Source organism: Octopus bimaculoides, chromosome 13 (genome assembly GCF_046866305.1).
Source record: "Octopus bimaculoides isolate indiv1 chromosome 13, ASM4686630v1, whole genome shotgun sequence".
NCBI classification, from domain to species: Eukaryota; Metazoa; Mollusca; class Cephalopoda; order Octopoda; family Octopodidae; genus Octopus; species Octopus bimaculoides.
The window spans coordinates 5,507,487-5,527,991 of record NC_142940.1 but is presented as its reverse complement, the minus strand read 5'-3'; the positions used below and the strand labels follow the sequence as shown (position 1 = coordinate 5,527,991).

At 38.6% G+C, this 20,505-nt stretch overlaps 1 protein-coding gene across 4 annotated transcripts in view; it reads left to right on the top strand.

Moving 5' to 3' along the window:
* The window catches only part of LOC106872420 (organic cation transporter protein), a 23,305-nt gene extending 2,800 nt beyond the window's left edge, over positions 1-20,505 (top strand). Inside the window, exons 1-10 of one of the 4 annotated variants that reach the window (XM_089361433.1) lie at positions 2,708-3,587; positions 11,619-12,042; positions 14,994-15,097; positions 15,520-15,674; positions 16,536-16,704; positions 17,762-17,983; positions 18,190-18,404; positions 18,742-18,850; positions 19,290-19,490; positions 20,343-20,505. In XM_089361433.1, the coding sequence (XP_089217559.1) occupies positions 11,647-12,042; positions 14,994-15,097; positions 15,520-15,674; positions 16,536-16,704; positions 17,762-17,983; positions 18,190-18,404; positions 18,742-18,850; positions 19,290-19,490; positions 20,343-20,436 (1,665 nt within the window). In that variant the 5' untranslated portion in view covers positions 2,708-3,587; positions 11,619-11,646 and the 3' untranslated portion in view covers positions 20,437-20,505. Of the gene's footprint in view, positions 1-2,707; positions 3,588-4,184; positions 4,258-11,049; positions 12,043-14,993; positions 15,098-15,519; positions 15,675-16,535; positions 16,705-17,761; positions 17,984-18,189; positions 18,405-18,741; positions 18,851-19,289; positions 19,491-20,342 lie in introns of those variants that run through there. The other 3 variants (XM_089361435.1, XM_089361434.1, XM_014919414.3) reach the window with 3 other exon arrangements.

Below are 20,505 nucleotides of genomic sequence, written 5' to 3'. Positions count from 1 at the left end.
GGTCTGGGAATCGAAACTGCGATCCTATGACCGCGAGTCCACTGCCCTAACCACTGGGCCATTGCGCCTCCACTGGCACATACACACATAGGGGCTAAACATAGAGGGGACAAACAAGGACAGACAAAGGGATTAAGTCGATCACATGGACTTCAGTGCGTAACTGGTACTTAATTTATCGACCCCGAAAGGATGAAAGGCAAAGTCGACCTCTGCGGAATTTGAACTCAGAACGTAACGGCAGACGAAATACCGCTAAGCATTTCGCCCGGCGTGCTAACGTTTCTGCCAGCTCGCCACCATGGTGTGTGTGTGTGTGTGTGTGCGTGTGTGCGAGTGTGCGTGTGTGTGTGTTCGCCTTCTATTGACTAAATATTTTTCTCTACTTCTAACATATATTAAACATCAAGTTTTGTTTATTTTTCTCCCTCTAGCAGCATACTGACACTTAATGCATAATGTCATTGCGTGTGTGGGTACGTATATATATGAGAGAATTTACGAAAAAAAAAACAACAGACGAGGACAGGTGGTGTAAACAACAAAAGGATGTATTAGTTTAACGCTCGGGAATAGAGAAAGTCTTTAACGTTTCGAGCTACGCTCTTCAACAGAAAGAAATAAGGAGAAAAACACGGAGAAAAAAAATTTGAATGTTGTGGTCAGCGATCTATCATGGCGACTGCCGGACAGAAAGTTCACACAGGAGAGCTAAGAAAAGGGGGAGGGGTACGCGCGCGTCTGTTTGTGTGTTGTGCTTTTTTAGATACGGATATTGACAGCTATCAAGTTTTTTTTATTCAAATAAAAACAAAAATAGAATTTATTTGTTTTTGCATTACTTAAATTCTTACGGTACGAGTCCTAAATATCGGCCTTTTCCGTAAAAAGTGTCTTCGGCGATCTTTATCAAAGATCGGTCTTTTCCGTAAAAAGTGTTGGAGAGAAACAGGGAAACGACGCCATAAAAGCGAAAGACATACAGAGAGCGCTATTTATTTTGAAGGGTTTAGGGTTAGGGTTTGGGTTAGGGAGTTCCGTCCCTAACCCTAACCCTAAACACTAACCCCAACCCTAACACCGTAGTGAAGATCGTGTGGATATTACGGAAAAGGCCGATTTTTGGTAAAGATCGCCGAAGACACTTTTTACGGAAAAGACCGATATTTAGGAATCATACCGTAAGATCGCCCATATGGCGATCTTATTTATTTGCTTGGGAAGATCATAGTTGATATAGGAACACAATCTTTTATCTTTTACTTGTTTCAATCATTTACCTGCGGCGTTGTAGAAACGCGAGCTGTGTCGAAAATAGGTTATGAAAATTGCATAAATCTTATAATTGAAAAATTTATTATATTTCGTATATACGAGTATATCGGCCTGCAGGCGTAATAAAATGTGCTCGCGGGCGGGGGTTTCCCATTCCTGTGCTAAAGCAAACCAAAACACTCGCGGTATTATTGCTTGCAACAGCGAGGCTAAGGCGTTGGATCAGCCAAGTACCGTTACAGGCACCACCTGACACTTCACTAAGGTGAACCGTTAACCATGTCAAGAACTTTGTTGTCGGTGGTCCAGCTCCTCCAAGCGCACAGGCTGGAAGAAACGAGGGAACCGTCGTCCACCCAAAGCGCCATATCGCAGCGAACTGAAGGTAGTACCTCAGCGTGGCCGCAGTCCAATGACCTGAAACAAGTATTAGATAGATAGATTCACTCACAAAACTTTTGTCAGCTTAGTGCGAAAGTTGAAGACTCTTGTCCAAGACGTCGCAAAATGGTCCTGAACCGGAAATTACGTGGTTGCGAAACAAACTTTTTAATGCCTAACCGCCAATGACTAAACGTTGCAAACAATGCAACATAGCAACGAATGAGATTTTATCGACTGCTTTAACAAAAAACGGACGACATGAGAAATGTAATTACTTAAGTGCCGACTAGCAGAATACGATAACAATAAAATATTAATCAATATTTCAGTTGTATACAAGTCCTTGTATTTATAAAATAAATTACGGACACCGAGAAATTCTCATTGTTCTTCGATATGCTAGAAACAGTTACCATATTTCTCTCAGATCATACTTGTTTTAAATAAGGGAGGACATATTTGATTATATAATCCTATACATGCAAGAAAGGCAAACGCTTTTGATCATAAGTCTGTTCTCGAGACCAAAAAAAAATAGCAATACAGATCTGTCTATGTCTCCACTACCGGGTAATATATATATATATATATATATATATATATATGAAAGAAGGTTTGAAAATGCAAAGGTCTTTTAGAGGTGTTTATTGACTTGACCGGTTTCACTTTTTTAGATTACTTTCGATCATCTTTTTCTAAAAAAGTGAAACCGGTTAAGTCAATAAACATCTCTAAAAGTGGGCCTGAACCGGTGCTGGTCTGCTTACGTCCCCGTAACTTAGCGGTTCGGTCAAAGAGGCCGATAGAATAAGTACTAATATTTCTTCAAGGCGGTGCCCCATCATGGTCGCTGTCTAATGACTAAAACAAGTAAAAGATAAAAGATATGTGTATGATTATGTATGTGTGTATGTATGTTTGTGTGTACGTGCGTGCGTGGTGTATGTGTGTGTGTGTGTGTGTGTGTGTGTGTGTGTGTACCTTCGTGTTTGTAACCCCCTAACGTTCGACAACTGGTTGTGGGTTGTTCAAATCCTCACAACTTAGCACTTCGACAAAAATCACCGATAGAATAGTACAGGGCTTCGAAAAAGATAAAGCAAAATATTAGACTTAGGGTTCGATTCGTTCGGCTGAAGCTCTTCAGCGCGGTGCTTTAGCATGGTCGCAGTCCAATGGCTGAAGTAAATAAATGAGCGCCTCCTGTCCCGTACAACGCCGGGTAACATTGCCATTTTTTTTTTTTTTACTTAAATAGATATTTACTAGTAAATAGTTCATTTCTATCAGAACAATATCGTTTTTATTGTATAGTGCTCAGGTGCTCTAGAACTCGTCGGGAAAAGATAAAGGAGAGGGACAAGAAGGAACACTATAGACAAGAAAACTCAGTGAAAGTGGAATGTGTACGGACAAGTTTACACTGTAAAAAAAAGATAAAAAGAAAGAAAAAAACATGGAAACCAGACCGAGCTTCCAAATAAAAGAAAAGGTTACATATACCCATTAGCGTAGCTAAAGTGCGTGCCGCCCGGGGCGTTCTTTCATTTTGCCGCCCCCGAGCCCCCCACAAAAATTACGTGTTGCTTACAGCAGACCCCAAAAGTGGTGCCGTTCCCGGCGGACCGCCTCCTCCACTCTTCTCTAGCTACGCTAGTGTGTAGCCCCAACATAAACTTTATGTACAATTAAAGTGTTTATATGTCATATGCATCAAATAACTCATTTACGTACATACACGCACGACTCTCGCCCGCGTTTTCTCTCTCTCTCTCTGTCTGTCTCTGTCTCTCTCTCTCTCATACACATAAACACACACAGACGTCTGCAATCGGTCTCTTTTTAAATTGACTCAAGTTCGCTGAAGGTATACGACGAAACGACATCGAATTTAGAAACAAAAGAAGTTAGGCTTACTGACGACACAGGTACTCTTTTATTATTATTATTATTATTATTATTATTATTATTCCTTCGTAACACAGTGTAGGCAAAAAAATGCACCGGATTCTTTAGTCATCTGTCAAGTCACAACAAGAATCTCCATGTAATACTTTCTCCCTTTTCATTATTTGTTTATAACGAGGTTTTTTTCATTTTCGGGCATCGGACTTGCGGCCTGTCTTAGGGTTTGCGCTATCAACGGTTTCTCTTACCCTTAATCGGTCATATCGATCACAGCATTAATTGTATCGCGCTCCGTACAACACACACACACACACACACACACACACACACACAACCAAACGCACCCTTTAATATAATTATATTATATGATTATAAATCAGTATAAAATCGCTACCTGTATGGTTTTTATTTCACGCTGGCCACTTGATAAAAACATTTTAGCGATTTTATCCTTAACCTTGTATAATATATATATATACATATATATATATATATATATATATATATATATATATATATATATATATATATATATATATATAGTACGCATGTTGGTGTTCACACACACACACACACATACACAAAGTAATCTCGCTTTGAAACACATTCCTTGTCTCGATTCCCCTTCAGCCCTTAACCACTTTTCACGCAAGAAGAACCATGTGGAGGTAATCAAACCACTAAAATCGGGTGAGAAATTTCGAAATTCACTTTTAAATACGTTTCATTTGAAATGAAATCAAACTTGAGCGTTACCACACCATAATACTGACTATTAATTAACGAAACTATGTTGATTATTATTTATAGTTTATACATTGGTTTTGATATTTATCAGTGATGGACCTATTTCCAGTAAGAAATATTTTGAACGATAATTTTCCGAACTGTTTATTTTTATTCTCGTTCACCACCACAAATAATCCATTATCCGGAATTTTGCTATCATTTCTTTTTTTTTTTTTTGGAAACTAAAACTAAAAACTAGTGTTTTACTGAGGATTATGAAAGGAGATTCCGGCCGCGAAATGTTTTTTCCACGAGAGTTACGGACCCCAGTTATGAACTCATTTGCATACAGCCAATCAGAGTTCAGCTATCAAGCTAATTTATGAGTGCATAACAAGTGACGGGGGAATGAGATAAGGTCACTTGAGTAAGGAATGACCATGCTTCTTTTCTCTTTTGATAATGCTTCTTTTCTCTTTTGATAATGCTTGTTGTTCTTGTTCTTGTTTCAACCATGGCTGCCTCTGCGTAGTTATTTGTGTTGTTTACTTGGTAAAACAGTAAGGGGAGAGCGTTGCTAGCACATCACCCTCTACCCACATTCTCCCCATCCACAGCTTTACCCTATAGGGCCCGAACAAAATCCGATAATAGGTAGAGATGCAAATCTAAATTACTTGTCTCCTTCTAAAATCAGGCATAACTTGGCGATTGGTCGACTTACAACACCGTTCTTCGTCTTGAGTTTACTTGGTAGAGTGTGTTTGTTAACTTGGCTGTATGCAAATGAGTTCATTACTGGGGTCCGGAACTCTTGTGAGAAAAGAATTTCGCATGCCGGCCAAATTTCGAATATCTTTTATTTTATTTCGTGGAAAGGTTATGAAAGTATGGATCGACTCACGCAGTTTTAGTTAAGAATTTGAGATAAGATTTGTTTACACGCACATGCACACACGCACACACACACACACACACACACACACACACACACACACACACACACACACACACAACACACTGGGTAGTGCTTCAGTTTATTAATACACGTTGCTAAAGCGAATTAAGACTGACCAATTTAGTTCTATCCGGGTTTGTGTGCAGTATAAATAGCAGCAACTGTTCTTTTTGTGGTTAGAAAAGATAAGTGACTTCTGATGAAGCAATAACTAGCACCGAAATTACTACATGGCATAACAATGGAGTTCTGTATGTAAAATTATAGATTTCACCAGTTATTTTGAAATTTTCACCTTATGAAATCATGGGATATCACTGTTTTCAGTTAGAATCAATTTACTTTTTTGTTAAACTGCCCCACTAGCTACGCTAGTGGATGATGATGATGATGATAATGATAATGTAAAACTATCGGCATACCTACACAAATGTGCTACCAATTTGTAAAATGGATATTTTTAAATGAAATATTCTACAAATAAGTTCCACATGGTGTAGATTACGATTATATCGGAATTTAGTGTGAAAAAAAGAAAAAAATAATAATAAGTGGGCGTACACGCAAGCCGGCAGAATCGTTACTGCTCCGGACCAAATGCTTACCGGCATTTCCGAATTCAAATTCCGCTGAGGTCGACCTTGCCTTTCATTTCATCTTTTGGGATCGATAAAATAAGTAGCAGTTGAATATTTGGGGCTCAACGTAATCGACTTACCCGTCCCCAAAATTGCTACCCATGTGTTGAACTCTGAAATCAGTATGTATGTGTGCGGGTTCACTAGTTTTATTTTCCAGAATTAAAGATATCTATACAAAATTTCATTAAAAAATATTAATTTTCCTTAAGGTTATAAAGGAACAAAAATTGAAAGCGGGTGTATATATATAATCGATCTTTCAAATGTATTTATTTACTTCTAACATTGTAACAAGGCCTTATAGTTTTGAGAATTATTAGATTAATTATATCAATTCAATTGCTTGACAAACACCTAATTTTATCAACTCCGGATTACAAAGTATTTATTTCAAATATTTTTTTTGTTTGGCGTCCTGGTTTTTGACCTGCGCTCTTTTAATCTATTGTTATTATTGTTATATAATGATATTTTCTTTTTTACTCCAATTAATAGTTTGAATTATTACTTTTTTCTTAATTAATCCCCAAATATAAGTGTGTGTGTGTGTGTGCATATTTTTTTCCTAAATTATGTTTTTTCCAATATATCCTCTTTTTGAAAATGATTTGACGGTGTAAGTTGAAGGAGATTTTGACTGCTGTTTCTAGCATATAGAATGCTCGCGTAAAGGTTCCGTACATGATTTGTGCGCGCATATGCATGTGTGTGTGTGACCAAAGAACTAATAGGGAGATTTGCTACAAATTTAGGTAATTTCACCAATCCCATAACTTGACAGTCATATTTACAACGATGTCAATATTTACGTCATGCGCGCGCGAGGACACACACGTACACACACACACACACACACACACACACACACACACACACACACACACACACACACACACACACACACACGTCTCGATGAAACGAATGATGATGGGGCCTTGAGAATGTCTAGAGGTGTCCGTTGATCGTGCTGACACACGCATAAACATATGTGCGCATGAGTGAAAGAGTGAGTGGTTGTGTTTGTGTGTAGTGTTTGTGTGTGTGTGTATAAGGATATATAAATGTACTTATATAGTGTGTGTATGTATATATAAATGTGTGCACATATATGTCAGTGTATATGTGTGTGTTTGTGTATGTGTATGTATACACACGCACATACATGGACACATGCTTATATATTTTGTAATCAACAAGAAAGTTATAGAAATGCGCTTTAATTAAGTGCAAATGTACGAAACCTTCGGTCCTTGAGTCACTTTCAGTCGATTAATACCGCCTCCAATGCACACACACACACACACACACACACACACACACGCACACACAAGTATATGCACGTATGTATTTTTATATACATGCACACATACATACATAAATGCCAACTTACGACTCTTGTACCCAGACTATAATTTTTCGTTTGTGCCTATCATCGTAGGTGCATTAGGCCATGGACCTTCAAACTTACACCAAAACCTAGAAATACTAGCTTTATCGAAGAGAAAGCAAAAAGAAACTGACGCGGATTCTCTGAATCCAATCTATTTGGGTCACAGTGGGGATCTGTAAGACATTTCAAAGATTCTACATCTGAGATTTTTTAGGACTGAAAATGCCCGCCAAGGTTGGCAGTGAGAGTAATGCTTGCATGCTTTGGAGGGGCAGCATTCTTCCCCTTTTCAACTCACAATGAGAGATGCGAAGGCTGACAGCGTCTAATCTTCTTCCCTATCTCAGTTCAATATACACTATCATAACGTACCCTAACGATTTTACACAATGTTTTTCGATTCCACAATTGCTTATATTTAATTTCTACTCTGTAATCAACCCCCATTTGCAGCCAATCAGACACTGTTATTTTTGAAAAATTAATTACCCAATCAGATTTAAATGCTTAATCGTTGATTATTTATATATTTACAAGTTATCAAATTTCATTATTCTGTATCATCACAACCATCTGGTGAACGGTCACGTGAGACTGAGTAAGTGTTTGTCAAGCTTTTTCGGCTTTAATAAAATAGTATATATTAAGACTGGTCCTCCTTTGGTTAGGACGACGAGCGTTCTAGTTGATCCGATCAACAGAAAAACCTGCTCGTGAAATTAATGTACGAGTGGTTGAGCACTCCACAGACACGTGGAGCCTTAATGTAATTCTCAGGAAGATTAAGCGTGACACAGAATGTGATAAAGCTGGTACTACTCATTTTTGTCAGCTGAGTGCAATAGAGCAACGTGAAATAATGTGTCTTGCTCAAGGTCACAATGCACCGCCGGGAATCGAACTCACGACCTCACGATCATGAGTCAAATATCTTAACCACTAAGCCACGCACCTTCACATACATACATACACACGCGCACACACCCACATATACATGCGTATGTGCTCCTACTTTCTTTGTAGCCTCCTCTCTCGTCTTCATTGTTTTCATTCTTATCAATCTTAACCTATTTTCGTTTGCACCCTTTTCACAGTGAAGGAAAATTTGATATCTTTAGAAGTCTTTCACAATCTGATAAACGTATGCCATTGTCTCACGTTTATGAGATACCTTTGCCACTCAGCGTTCCTTATAAATAGACCAACTATACCAGTGTCGATAAATGGTATGGTGGTGGTGCGTGGTATTATTGGTTGTAATGGGAGAAGAGTGGATAGTTCCAGTAAGGAGACGTTCATCTTATCAGAGGAAATATACTGTCGTTTGAAATACAATATTTCAATATTGCGCATAAACATCAACTAATGTCGCTGATATTAAATAAAGTTCTAACACAAACTGTATGCAAATTGATAACCTCCAGATCATGAAGCTACTGAATATATAAGCGAATTGGCAGCTTGTTTCTCTAGGATAGATCAAATTGATGTTGATGCGTCTGATGAGAATCCAATAAGATTCGAAAATCAATTAAGGTCGTTCATCATTTTTTTTTCACTCTGCGGAGAATAGCTAAACTAGCCCCGTTTTTTAATCTTATATGGGTTACATAGGCATGAAATTCCCGACCCCTGAGTCTCTCTGTTACTTCTGACAGTTATTATTAGAATAGGAGCTCCATCGGATCTGTTCAGTTTGGCTCATAGAGTTTCTAATTATTTTTTTAAAAACTAAACAGTTTGAAATTTCGTATACTAGTGTAATTTCTCACGCAGAACACGCTTTACTTTGAACATATTTGACAAAACTTCATATTTTTGAAGTTATTTCGTGTTAAAGTTGTCGCATTTGAGTAATTTTAACCAATCAAAGACGCGTATTCAGTCGAAGAAAGTTACTGCTATTTGCGATAGTAATCGAAGAGGAACAACATCCGGGTCATCTCTACTAGATGTCACCACTCTTTTCTATTTTATTTTTTGTTTACTGCCTGTGTTGCATATTACACGCCTTTTTTTTTGTTTGGTTCACGCGTTGGAGTAACCAGTAAACATCGAAGAATCAACACCAAGAAGGAAGAAATATTATTTACATATATTTATTCGTTTGCCCGACATCAGTATTTAAGCCGCAGGGCCAATTTTGGGGGAAAATTTTGGTGTTTAAAAGACCTATAGAGCTACGGGTCCGCAGCTAGCTTTTTTTGCTGTTGACGTGTATGTAGTTTCAAAATGCCTTATTTTACAACAATGAGATGTTATTGTTATTATTATTTTATCTTACTATAATCAACAACAAACACATTTCGTCAATATTAAAGTCTTGAATAGATTAAAAATAACATTATCAAAACATGAAGGTTAAACAAAACAAATATGCTTTGTTTTCTTCCAGGTATCAATGTACTGGAGCCGTACTCTTTCACGTTTTTCACCAATCGACCTTTCCTCTGATAAAATCAGTGGAATCAGTCTATCTTTGCGAACTGGCAGTAGAATGGATTCATTGCCAGATCTGTATGCCGGGGAGTAGCGATGCTGGTTAGAAAGGACCCGAACAAGGGGGATTCTGTAGATAATTTTAGGCCCATCACTCTGATAAATACAGATTTGAAGATTTTGGCCAAGGTTTTAGCGAAAAGGTTGGCGCGTGTCGCGGATAGACTCGTTGAGGAAGCACAAACCTGTGCCATTCCCGGCAGATCCATTCAGGACAATCTCCACCTTATACGCTATACCTCAGAGGGGATTAATAGCAAATCTGGCACGAGTGGGGCACTGGTCTATTTAGACTAAGCTAAGGCTTTTGATAAGGTTGACCATCGGTCCTCTCGGCGTTCGGCTTGGATGGGTGAACAGTTGCCTTTCGAAGGCATTCCACATCAAACGCTCGATTCGCCAAGGGTGTCCCTTCCCACTTTTGTGTGTATTGTCTCTTGAGCCATTGCTGCGAAAGTTGGAGGCGCCGAGGAGCATCCCGAGAGGTCCAGGATGTGGAAAATCGATAACAGGAGCAATGGTTAACCGTGAAAAGTCAATCGGTTTGCAACTCGGCACCTGGAGGTGCAAATCGATACGTCTTAACAGCGTCGTGGGACGTTGGACGGAGGGTCCGATTAAACTGCTAGGGGTCTGGTTTGGGCCAGATCTCCAGATAGAGAAAAATCGGAGCGAGGTATTGAGTAGCGTGACCCACCTAACCCAGATCTGGTTTGGGCGGTGGCTACCCCTGAAAGGGAGGGCGGAGGTTGCCAATGTGTTCATCGCATCGGTGATTACTTACCGCCTGACCGTCGTGCCTTGTCCCGATTCGTGGCTGGTCAAGTTGGAACGACTGCTCTTTCGGTTTTTGTGGAAGGGCACAGGACCACTTGCGAGGCACTCTATCTGCTGCCAACAACCGTTAAAGGGTGGGATAAGGATGCCGTGGCTGATGATGCGCAGACATATGCTGCGACTGAGGCATCTGTGGCTCTACCTGGATGGTGAACGGGTGTGGTCTCCGCTCGCTAAATCGACGTTTCCCCAATTCACACGTTTTTGTGGACTGGAATCTTAGGTCTATCGTAGATCTAAGTTGGGTAATCTAATTCATGCATTTGTTATAGAGTCTAATTATAAGAGTGTCCTTTTACCATGTCTTATTGCAAACCGCATTCATAAGACTTCAGTAATGTACTCTAAAAAAAAAAAAATTTTGAAAACAGATGGGAGATAACTCCCATAAATATTTCTGTGTAGTCGTGCAGTTATGTCCCTTGCGCGCACCGTGAGACTTCAAGCAACAATGAAGCGACGGGAAACAACGATTATGAGACAAGGCCTTAATTAGAATGATCGCGAAGTGAACATTATTACTTCTAATCATTATATTGAGGGCTTGTAGTGTGGTGATACATTTCCTAAGAACTGAATCTGAAATTCGGCTTTAGTTTAAACCCTCAGTCCCAAATACTTAATGACTTTGATACGCATTGAACATTGTCGCTTGTCGGTTTGTTCGCTTGTAAATTAGAAAGTGGATATTTTTTCGTAAATATACATATATATATATATCAACATATAGACATATATAAACGTATATACCACATAGATTCCGTATGAAACACATCAGTGTTGCAACTTACGATTTTTTTTTCCGCACGTGAAAAGTAGTATATATCGATTTATACCAATATAAAAACAAATATTTATTCCCCCCCCCCCCCGAGAAACAATGGATATGAAACAAGTTTTCTATTTTTCTTAAAATTAATAACAAATTTACATATCTGTTTATTTATATATATATGTAAAAACAGCAACAACATTTATTTATAATTTCTTTTCAAAGGATATTTAAAACGAAAGGATAATAGACGATGCATTTCGACGACGTATTAAGAAAACTCGGGCAATTCGGACGATATCAGAAGCTGCAGTTTCTCCTCATCTGTTTCCCAGTAATGATATCATCATGGGTTCTCTTCAGTATGGTCTTCGTGATTACCGATCAGCAATTCTACTGCAATGCCCCACCATCCAACGACACGTTTTTATTAAATCGTAACATAAGCCACAGATCTTACGCCCGATTGGTCACTAAGGCAAGTAATAAATGCAGCCAGTACCTGTCGTCCGATGTGGACCAATATCTCAATGATCACGACTACAATATATCCGACAAAATGTTAGCCAACTCAAATCTCAGTACTATCGATTGCAGCTATGGGTACATCTATGAAGATCCAAATCCACGGGATACAATAATTACAGAGGTAAACTATGTATATATTTCTATGTGTGTTTACGTATATACAGTGGAGACACAATGGTTAGGGCATCGGACTGGCGGTCGTAGGATCGCGGTTTCGATTCCCAGACCGTTGTGAGTGTTTATTGAGCGAAAACACGTACTCTTTCACCACATCTTTCTCTCACTCTTTCATCCTGTTTCTGTTGTACCTGTAATTCAAAGGGGCCAGCCTTATCACACTCTGTGTCACGCTGAATCTTCCCGAGAACTACGTTAAGGGTACACGTGTCTGTGGAGTGCTCAGCCACTTGCACGTTAATTTCACGAGCAGGCTGTTCCGTTGATCAGATCAACCGGAACCCTCGTCGTCGCAACCGACCGAGTGCCATTTATAAACAAACATGTGTGGTTCTTTTCTTGCTCGATTATTATTTTTTTTGTTTGTCCCAGTAGAGGTTCCACTACTGTTCATATATGTGTGTGTGGGTGCAATGGGTTTTTTTTTGTTTTCGTTATGTGTTATTTAGTATTTTATATAATTACACGTGTTATTTTCCACAATTTAGTTTTTTAATTTTTATTACGAGCGCGTGGTTAAGAAGTTCGCTTCGCCCCAAGGTCGATCCTATCTAGCGGCCCAGTGTTTGAATAATTGTTTACATATTAAAAAGAAGAAAGAAAAAAGGGACATTAAACATGTTAACTAGAAACAGTTATACGGTGTTATATAAAGAAGAAAAAAGAAAAGATCAGGTGTGGCTGTGTGGTAAGTTCCTTCCCGGGTTCGGTCCCATTGCGTGGGATCTTGGGCGAGTGTCACTTACTATAGCCCCGAACCGATCAAAGCCTTGTGAATGGATTTGGGAGACAGAAACTGAAAGATGGCCGTTCTGTGTGTGAGTGACCGCTTGACACCAACACCGGACACCAACACCGCTTGATGACCGGTGTTGGTGTGTTTACGTCCCCATTAACGTAGCAGTTTGGCAAAATGATGATGGAATAAGTACCAGGCTTTAAAACTAATAAAGTACTGGGGTCGATTCTTTCGAGGTGGTGCTCCAGCATGGCCACACTGTATTGATTGAAACAAGTAAACGCTAGAAGATAACCAATATTTTGAGGTTTTCACGTTCTGAGTTCAAATTCCGCCGAGGTCGTCTTTGCTTTTCATCCTTTCGGGGTCGATAAATTAAGTACCAGTTGCGTACTGGGGTCTATCTAATCGACTGTCCCCCTCCCCCAAAATTTCGGGCCTTGTGCCTAGAGTAGAAAAGAATATTTTGAGGTTTTCGACCATACTGGAGACATCTCAGTGTAATTAGATGTAAACAAAGCAGGGACTTCGCTGTACATTCCAGAATAATGACGTAGATTTACTAAATAACTGTGATAACTAGATTACTAAATAGATAATTAAATAACTGTTGTTTATAAATAACTGTTGTAGAAGATTGCGTACAGATGACCAATGTCTTGGGAATGAAATTTGGTCGATGGAAAGTACGTGAAAGCCCGGTGTATATGAATGAATGAATGAATGAATAAATAAATTTGTGTGCGTGTGTGTCCGGTGTTGTCTTACAAGAGAACATTAATGGCATCAATCTGACCAGTATTGGTCTACAGAAACCATGGACACTGCCCTTTCCAGCCCCAACATGTAATATATATATATTTAAATATGAATGCTAAAATGATAATTTTGTATCGTACAACCTGGTTTGTTTCTATTGGGCTGTTATCAAAAGTATTGTTGACCATCATCATCATCATCATCAACATCGTTTAATGTCTGTTTTTCATGCTGGCATGATTTGGATGGTTTGACAGGAGCTGTTACAGGCTCTAACTGTCTGTTATGACACGGTTGCCATGGTTGGATGTTCTTCCTAATCCCAACCACTTTACAGAGTGTACTGGGTGCTCTTTATTTGGCCCCACAATGGGTGCTTGGGATAGTAACTATTTATCCTTTGTTTTATTGATGAATTGTTCAGTTTGTGACCATTGTATGCGGTCACACAAAGTCTACATCTGAGTGTTGGATACAACAAAACAACTCAACCGTGCTATGACCACATTCACCATTTCAACCATGTCCAAGTGTAATGTGATGGCAATTGAACTCTCACTGATTCTCTCCACAAAACTATAACATAATGCAGTGATATGGCAGATTTAATAAAGCATTAGATAGAATGCCTTGTGGTATTTAATGCAAATCCCTGCTTTCTGAGTTCAAATTCTGTCAGGACTGATAAAGAATCAATCCAAGATGGTGGATTGATGGAACTGTAAGAATTTCAGACCAGGTACCTTAGTACCTTGTGATGTTTGTCTCAGCTCTTTGCATTCTGAGGTTACTTCTTACCATGACCGCCATTACCTAAGTTTAACACCTTCACTTGGTACTTTGAATGGTTACCGTTAAGTTCACTGCCATCAATTCACTGTGAAGAAAGTCCACCACGAGGAAAGTTTACTGAGAAAATATGTTATAGTATCTCACCATTAATAATTAAAAACTTCTTCCTTTCCATTAGTCTTGGAGGCTCTGTAAAGATCATGACACTGCCTTCTCTCCTGACTAAAAAATATATAACAAGAGGAGGCACAGTTCACTACAATAAATAGCAACAATACTGTAAATCTGACAAGAATGTCATTAGATGGTAGTTGTGGAGATTTTGATGAGGTAACTGTTAATGTTTGGAATGATATTGTAGGGTTGGTGTGAGAGGCCAGATCTGGCCAGTTTGGACATAAAACAGGCAGAATGCTTTGACCTGATATGGTCAGTTTAAATGCAAAAATGTTAAATGAACAACAGGAAACAACGAACAAACAAAAAACCCCTGGAATTCTTAATTTTCTATGAAAATGAAATCCCTAATTAAGAGCTGACAGTAAGTGATTTTTTATCTCATTTTTTTTTTTCTATTAATTTTTTTTTTTTTCCTATTTTCACAGTTCAATTTGGTTTGTGATAAACGGAAGTTTGTCAGTAATATTAAAGCAGTCTTTTTGGGTGGCCGGATCTTTGGCTGTGCTCTCTTTGGCCAGCTTTCTGACAGGTAACTCATTCTTTTATTTGAAATATATCTATATGTACGTATGTGTGTGTGTGTGTATGTGTGTACATACAAGTACAGGTACAGGTATGGCCATGTGGTTCAAAGTTTGCTTCCCAACCAAAGGTAGAGTAACATACTATTTATTAAAACTGAGAAAAATCTTCACAAACTGTTACTCTATAGAGAAATAAGTTCTCTACAAATGCCCTGAAGACAAGTTAATCAACCATTTCTACTTCTTCTACGAAATTTGGCCTTGAAATCAATTTAGGCCTTTTTAACTAATCAGAAAAATCAGTCTTGAAACACTAAATTCTTTTAGAAGTTCTTCCTTTCTTTCTTCGTATCTTTTTTTTTCTTTTTATTCTCTGATATTCTTTCTCCCTCTATTTCTCATTCTCTCTTTCTTTTTTTTTTTGCAGATTTGGACGTAGATTTGGATTTTTCATGTCCCTCTTCTGTGTTCTGGTCACCGGTTGCTTAGTGTCCTTATCACATAATGTATGGATGTTCATTGTATTATATTTCCTCCAAGGTGTCTCTCAAGCTGGCATCTATGCCTGTGGATTCATCATAGGTAGCTTCTAACTTTCTCTAACCTTACTGCTTCTATAAATATGTCATGCAACATCACATATGTGTCTTGTAAATATCTCCCTAGCTCTGAAGAGGCTTTTAATGATAGTGCTAAATCCTGGCTTCCTGGTGCCAAGCATATAAGAAACACGTTTTTTCCTTTATCCCTTTAGCATTCAGATTTCTCTGACAAGTATAATACTCATTCATTTACATTGTTTTGAATTAATCCTGTATTATCTCGTAGCTTTGAGATTTTATTGATGTGAATGTAAATTTTTAAAATGACATTGTAGGTGTAGAAGCCAGATCTAACCAGTTTGAACATAAAATAGGTAAAATATTTGGGCAGGATATATATATATATATATATATATATATATATATATATATATATATATATATGTATATCATATATATATACTCAGGCCTATTCCCCTTTTTTTAGGAGGGGATAGCCACAAGACACACACCACGCATTCCATGCAGTGGGATTGAACCGAAGGCCACATGATTGTGTGGCAAACTTCTTAACCACTTAACCAAGCCTGCATCACCATACTATATCATGCTCTATCAGAGCATAGACTTATTTTACCAAATTTTGGCCACCCAACATCATTCTAACAACACTGTAATCCCACCATTCCATACCACTAGACACCACCACTAGATATATATCCTAGTATAGTATACAACTACCACAGCACCATCATGAATTTACTATTTCACCAGCAGCAGCAGCAGCACCACCACCACCACCACTACCACCACCACCACCATTACCATCATCACCACTACCACCACCACTGCCGCCGCCACCATCAATGTTAACACCTTTTATGTCTCTCTCTTTCTACAGTAATGGAAATTATTGGACCGAAGTACCGAATGATGTTTGGTTTCATTCTTCACTGTGTGTTCAGCGTGGCAGCAATACTTTTAGCTGCTCTCAGCTATTTTGTACGTGACTGGCACCATCTTGTTCTGATTATCAGTTTGATCTGTCTCCTCTTCATACCATATTGGTGGTAAGGTTTACGCCATATTACATTGTAACCGAGTTAGTTCATGATACCTTATTGACCATCTGCCTGTCTGTCTGTCTGTCTTCAGTTTAAATCTGACTTTGTCAGTCTGTTTGTCTATCTCTGTCAGTTTGTCTGTCCGACTGTGACTGTCTGTCAGTCTGTCTGCCTGTCTATCTGTGTAACAGTCTGCTTGATAGTCTGTCTGACTGCTTGTCTGTCTGTCTATCTGTCTATATGTCTGTTTGCCTGTCTGTCAGCCTGCCTGTCTTTGTCTATCAGTTTCTTTGTCAGCCTGTCTAACTCACTGTCTATCAGTTTGTCTGTCTGCCTGCCTGCCTGTCTGTCAGTTTGTCTGTCTATCTAACTGTGATTGTTTATCAGTCTGTCTGTCTGTCTGTCTATCTTAGTGGTTCTCAAACTTATTCGGGCTCCCACCCCCTTGACACCCGGGTCACATTCTTAGTGCCCCCACTCTAACTAACCACCACAAACATAGGGCTCTTTCCAAAGCAAATTCAAAGCAACTGTATTTCACATTATTTTGCTTTTACATGAATCCTCTACTCCATTATCACCCCACTTTCTACATGAATCGCTACCCCATTATTGCCCCACTTTTCTTCAACGCCCCTTTGGAACTTTCCACCACCTCCATGGGGTGCAATACTGCCCACTTTGGGAACCACTGATCTGTCACTCTGCCAACCTGTCAATCTGTCTGCCTGCTTGTTTACCTGTGGCTAGTCAAGTGCTGCAGTTGATTACATCAACTTACCCTCTCCCCTAAAATTGCTGGCCTTGTGCCAGAATTTGGAACCCTTATGAAATAGATTGATGAATTTGCTTGGAGATGCTTCATTAATTAAGACTTACATATTTCTCAATACATTTGCATTTGTGTTCTGAGTTGCAGGCAACTAAAGCTGTACACTATGCCATTCATTTTTTTCTATCTTATTCCTTTCCTTTTTCTGTTTAATATAAATTTCCTAATCTCAAATCCCGTTGAATAATGGATTAACCTAAGTATTTGAGTATTTTGATAATTTTTATTTAGGTTTCTTCCTGAATCTGTCCGTTGGTTGATGACCAGAAAAAAATTCCTCCAGGTTAACCGCATCATCAAGCGGATTGCTAAATTAAACAAATGTGCCCTTCCAGAAGAGTTCACCACCAAAATAAAAGAATCTGATGTTGAAAGCACCAAAACATATACCATTCTTCATCTCCTAAATACATGGACGATGTCCAAGACTTCACTGAATATTTGGTTTGCTTGGTGAGTAGAAAACTAGGGAGAATGTTGGGGGTCCTCTTTATTAATTTTTGTTTTATTTGACTGAATTTTTTTTCCATGACAAAGATGATGACGACAATGAGAACAACAGTGATGATGACCACCACCACTGCCGCCAACATAACAGACCACTTTTTAAATGAATTCTACAATTTACTCTATTTTCTGTTATTTTTTTTGTTTTCCAGGCTTGTCAATGGTTTGCTCTATTATGGATTGTCAATAAACTCTGTGAATTTTGCTGGCAATATTTATTTGAACTTCAGTTTGTCTGCTCTTGTGGAAATACCAGCTTACCTCTTGTGCATCCCCATGTTATCAAAACTGGGAAGGAAGAGGATTCTCTGTTTCTTCATGTTCCTCGGTGGCGTCACATGCATAGCCAGCAGTCTTATGCCTCCATGTAAGTCGTTACCGATTTGTAAATCTATCTTTCTCTTATTGTCTCTGCATCTCTTCTCTCTCTCTCTCTCTCTCTCTCTCTCTCTCCCCCTCTCTTCTTTCCCCCACCTCTCTAGAAATTGCTGGCCTTGTGCCAAAATCTGAAACTGGTATTGTTGACATGAATAAAAAGTCCTCTCCACCCTGTGCTGTCCCCATGCGAGCATCAGCTTTGAGCAAGCATCTATTTTAGCCCTGAACTGACCAGTCTTGTGAGTGGATCTGTTAAGCGGAAACTGAATGAAGCATGATGTGTGTTTATGTGGGTGTTGGGTATAATGAAATTCTTCTTATTTCAGATCTTCATTGGTTGAAGCAAACTCTGGCAACTATAGGAAAGTTTGGTTCCACAGCAGCTTTCGGTATTGTGTATATTTACAGCGCTGAATTATTCCCAACCACTGTAAGGTAAGGTTTACCTATTTAATACTAACTTGTCTGAGATTGTTCCTGATTCTGTGATATAAACGTTCCATTTTAAAGTGATCTAAGTCAAAAGTGTTCATCATAATTCCATGTTAATATATATTCCAAATTCCAACTTTAGAATGACAATTATATCAATAAATTCTTCATTATTTTAAAAGTTAAGAATGAAAGTGAAGAATGAAAATAAAAAGTTATTGATATTACTTAGGGTGACCTGTAGTTTCGTTTTCTACATGTTAATTACTCAAAACTAAAGATAAATATAAAATAAATATAGATGGGTTGGCCACATCGCATAACTGAATGACAACAGATGGACAATCAGGGTGACAGCTTGGACATCAAGGCCATGGACAAGATCTACTCTCACATAAAAATGTTAAAACAAATTATTTGATTTACTTCCTTTCTTTTTCAGAAACATTGCACTCGGAACAGCAAGTATATTTGCCAGTATTGGTGGAGCAATTTCTCCTTATATTCTAGAATTTCCAGGACCTTGGCCTTTGATTGTTCTTGGTCTTTTGTCAATATCATCAGGAGCTTTGAGTCTTTTACTTTACGAGACCAAAGGCAAAGCAATGCCTGATACCATAAATGAAAGTACAAAATATATAAGGTAAAATATTATATTGTTTGATATTCAAAGTAAATATATCAGTGCAAGCATGGCTCTGTGGTTAGGGGTTTGCTTCCCAACCACATGGTTCTGAGTTCAGTCCTACTATATGGCACCTTGGCCAAGAGTCTTCTACTATGTCCTTCGGCTGACCAAAGCCATGTGAGTGGATTTGGTAGTTCAGTGTGTGTGTGTGTCTGTGTTTGTCCCCCCCCCCACTACCTCTGCTTGACAACTAGCAGTGGTGTGTTTATGCCCCTGTAACTTAGTTGTGCAGCAAAAGAGAATGATAGAATAAGTACCAGACTTTACAGAAAAAAAAAAATCCCTTACATGAAAAATTAAGGGTTAGTAACAGGGAGGGCATCCTTCTATAAAACCATCTCAATGATATGCACTTGTTCAATCTTTGCTAACAGGGAAATGGCATATTTTCTAAAAGGTTCTCTCTTATAGCCCCCTTGTACCTTCAGGGGTCACCTAGACACCTCATCACCACTGAACTCAGGTTTATAAGCCTTAAAAATTCACCCTGTCACTGCCTATAGGCATTGCATAGATAAAGGTGTTGGGAATGCAGTGCAGTTACCTGGATGTTCTGGGTTCAATCCTAGGTAATGCACCAAGGAGACAGCTGAAGATGGCTGGAGTATGCAACAACCAAAACGTAGTGAAAAGCCACTATCAAGATGAGGACACCAGTTTGACAATATATTTGATGATGATGATGTTTGTGAGAGGGTTTCTCATAAAAAGGACCCGTATTTGAATAAAGGGTTGTATCTACCTTGATTGTTACCATGGCTATGACTTGTTAAAGGTCTTAATGTCTTATATTTTACTTCTTTTCAGATCTGAACCTTGTAAAGAGGAAGGTGTTAAAATGATATCCAAGAAAAATGAGAAACCCAATTCTTCTTCAGACGAACAAGTTGACATGACTTAAATTATTTCTAACATTTAAATTTTTATACTTAGTATTTTAATAAATTGTTTTCCCATTTTGTTACTCAAA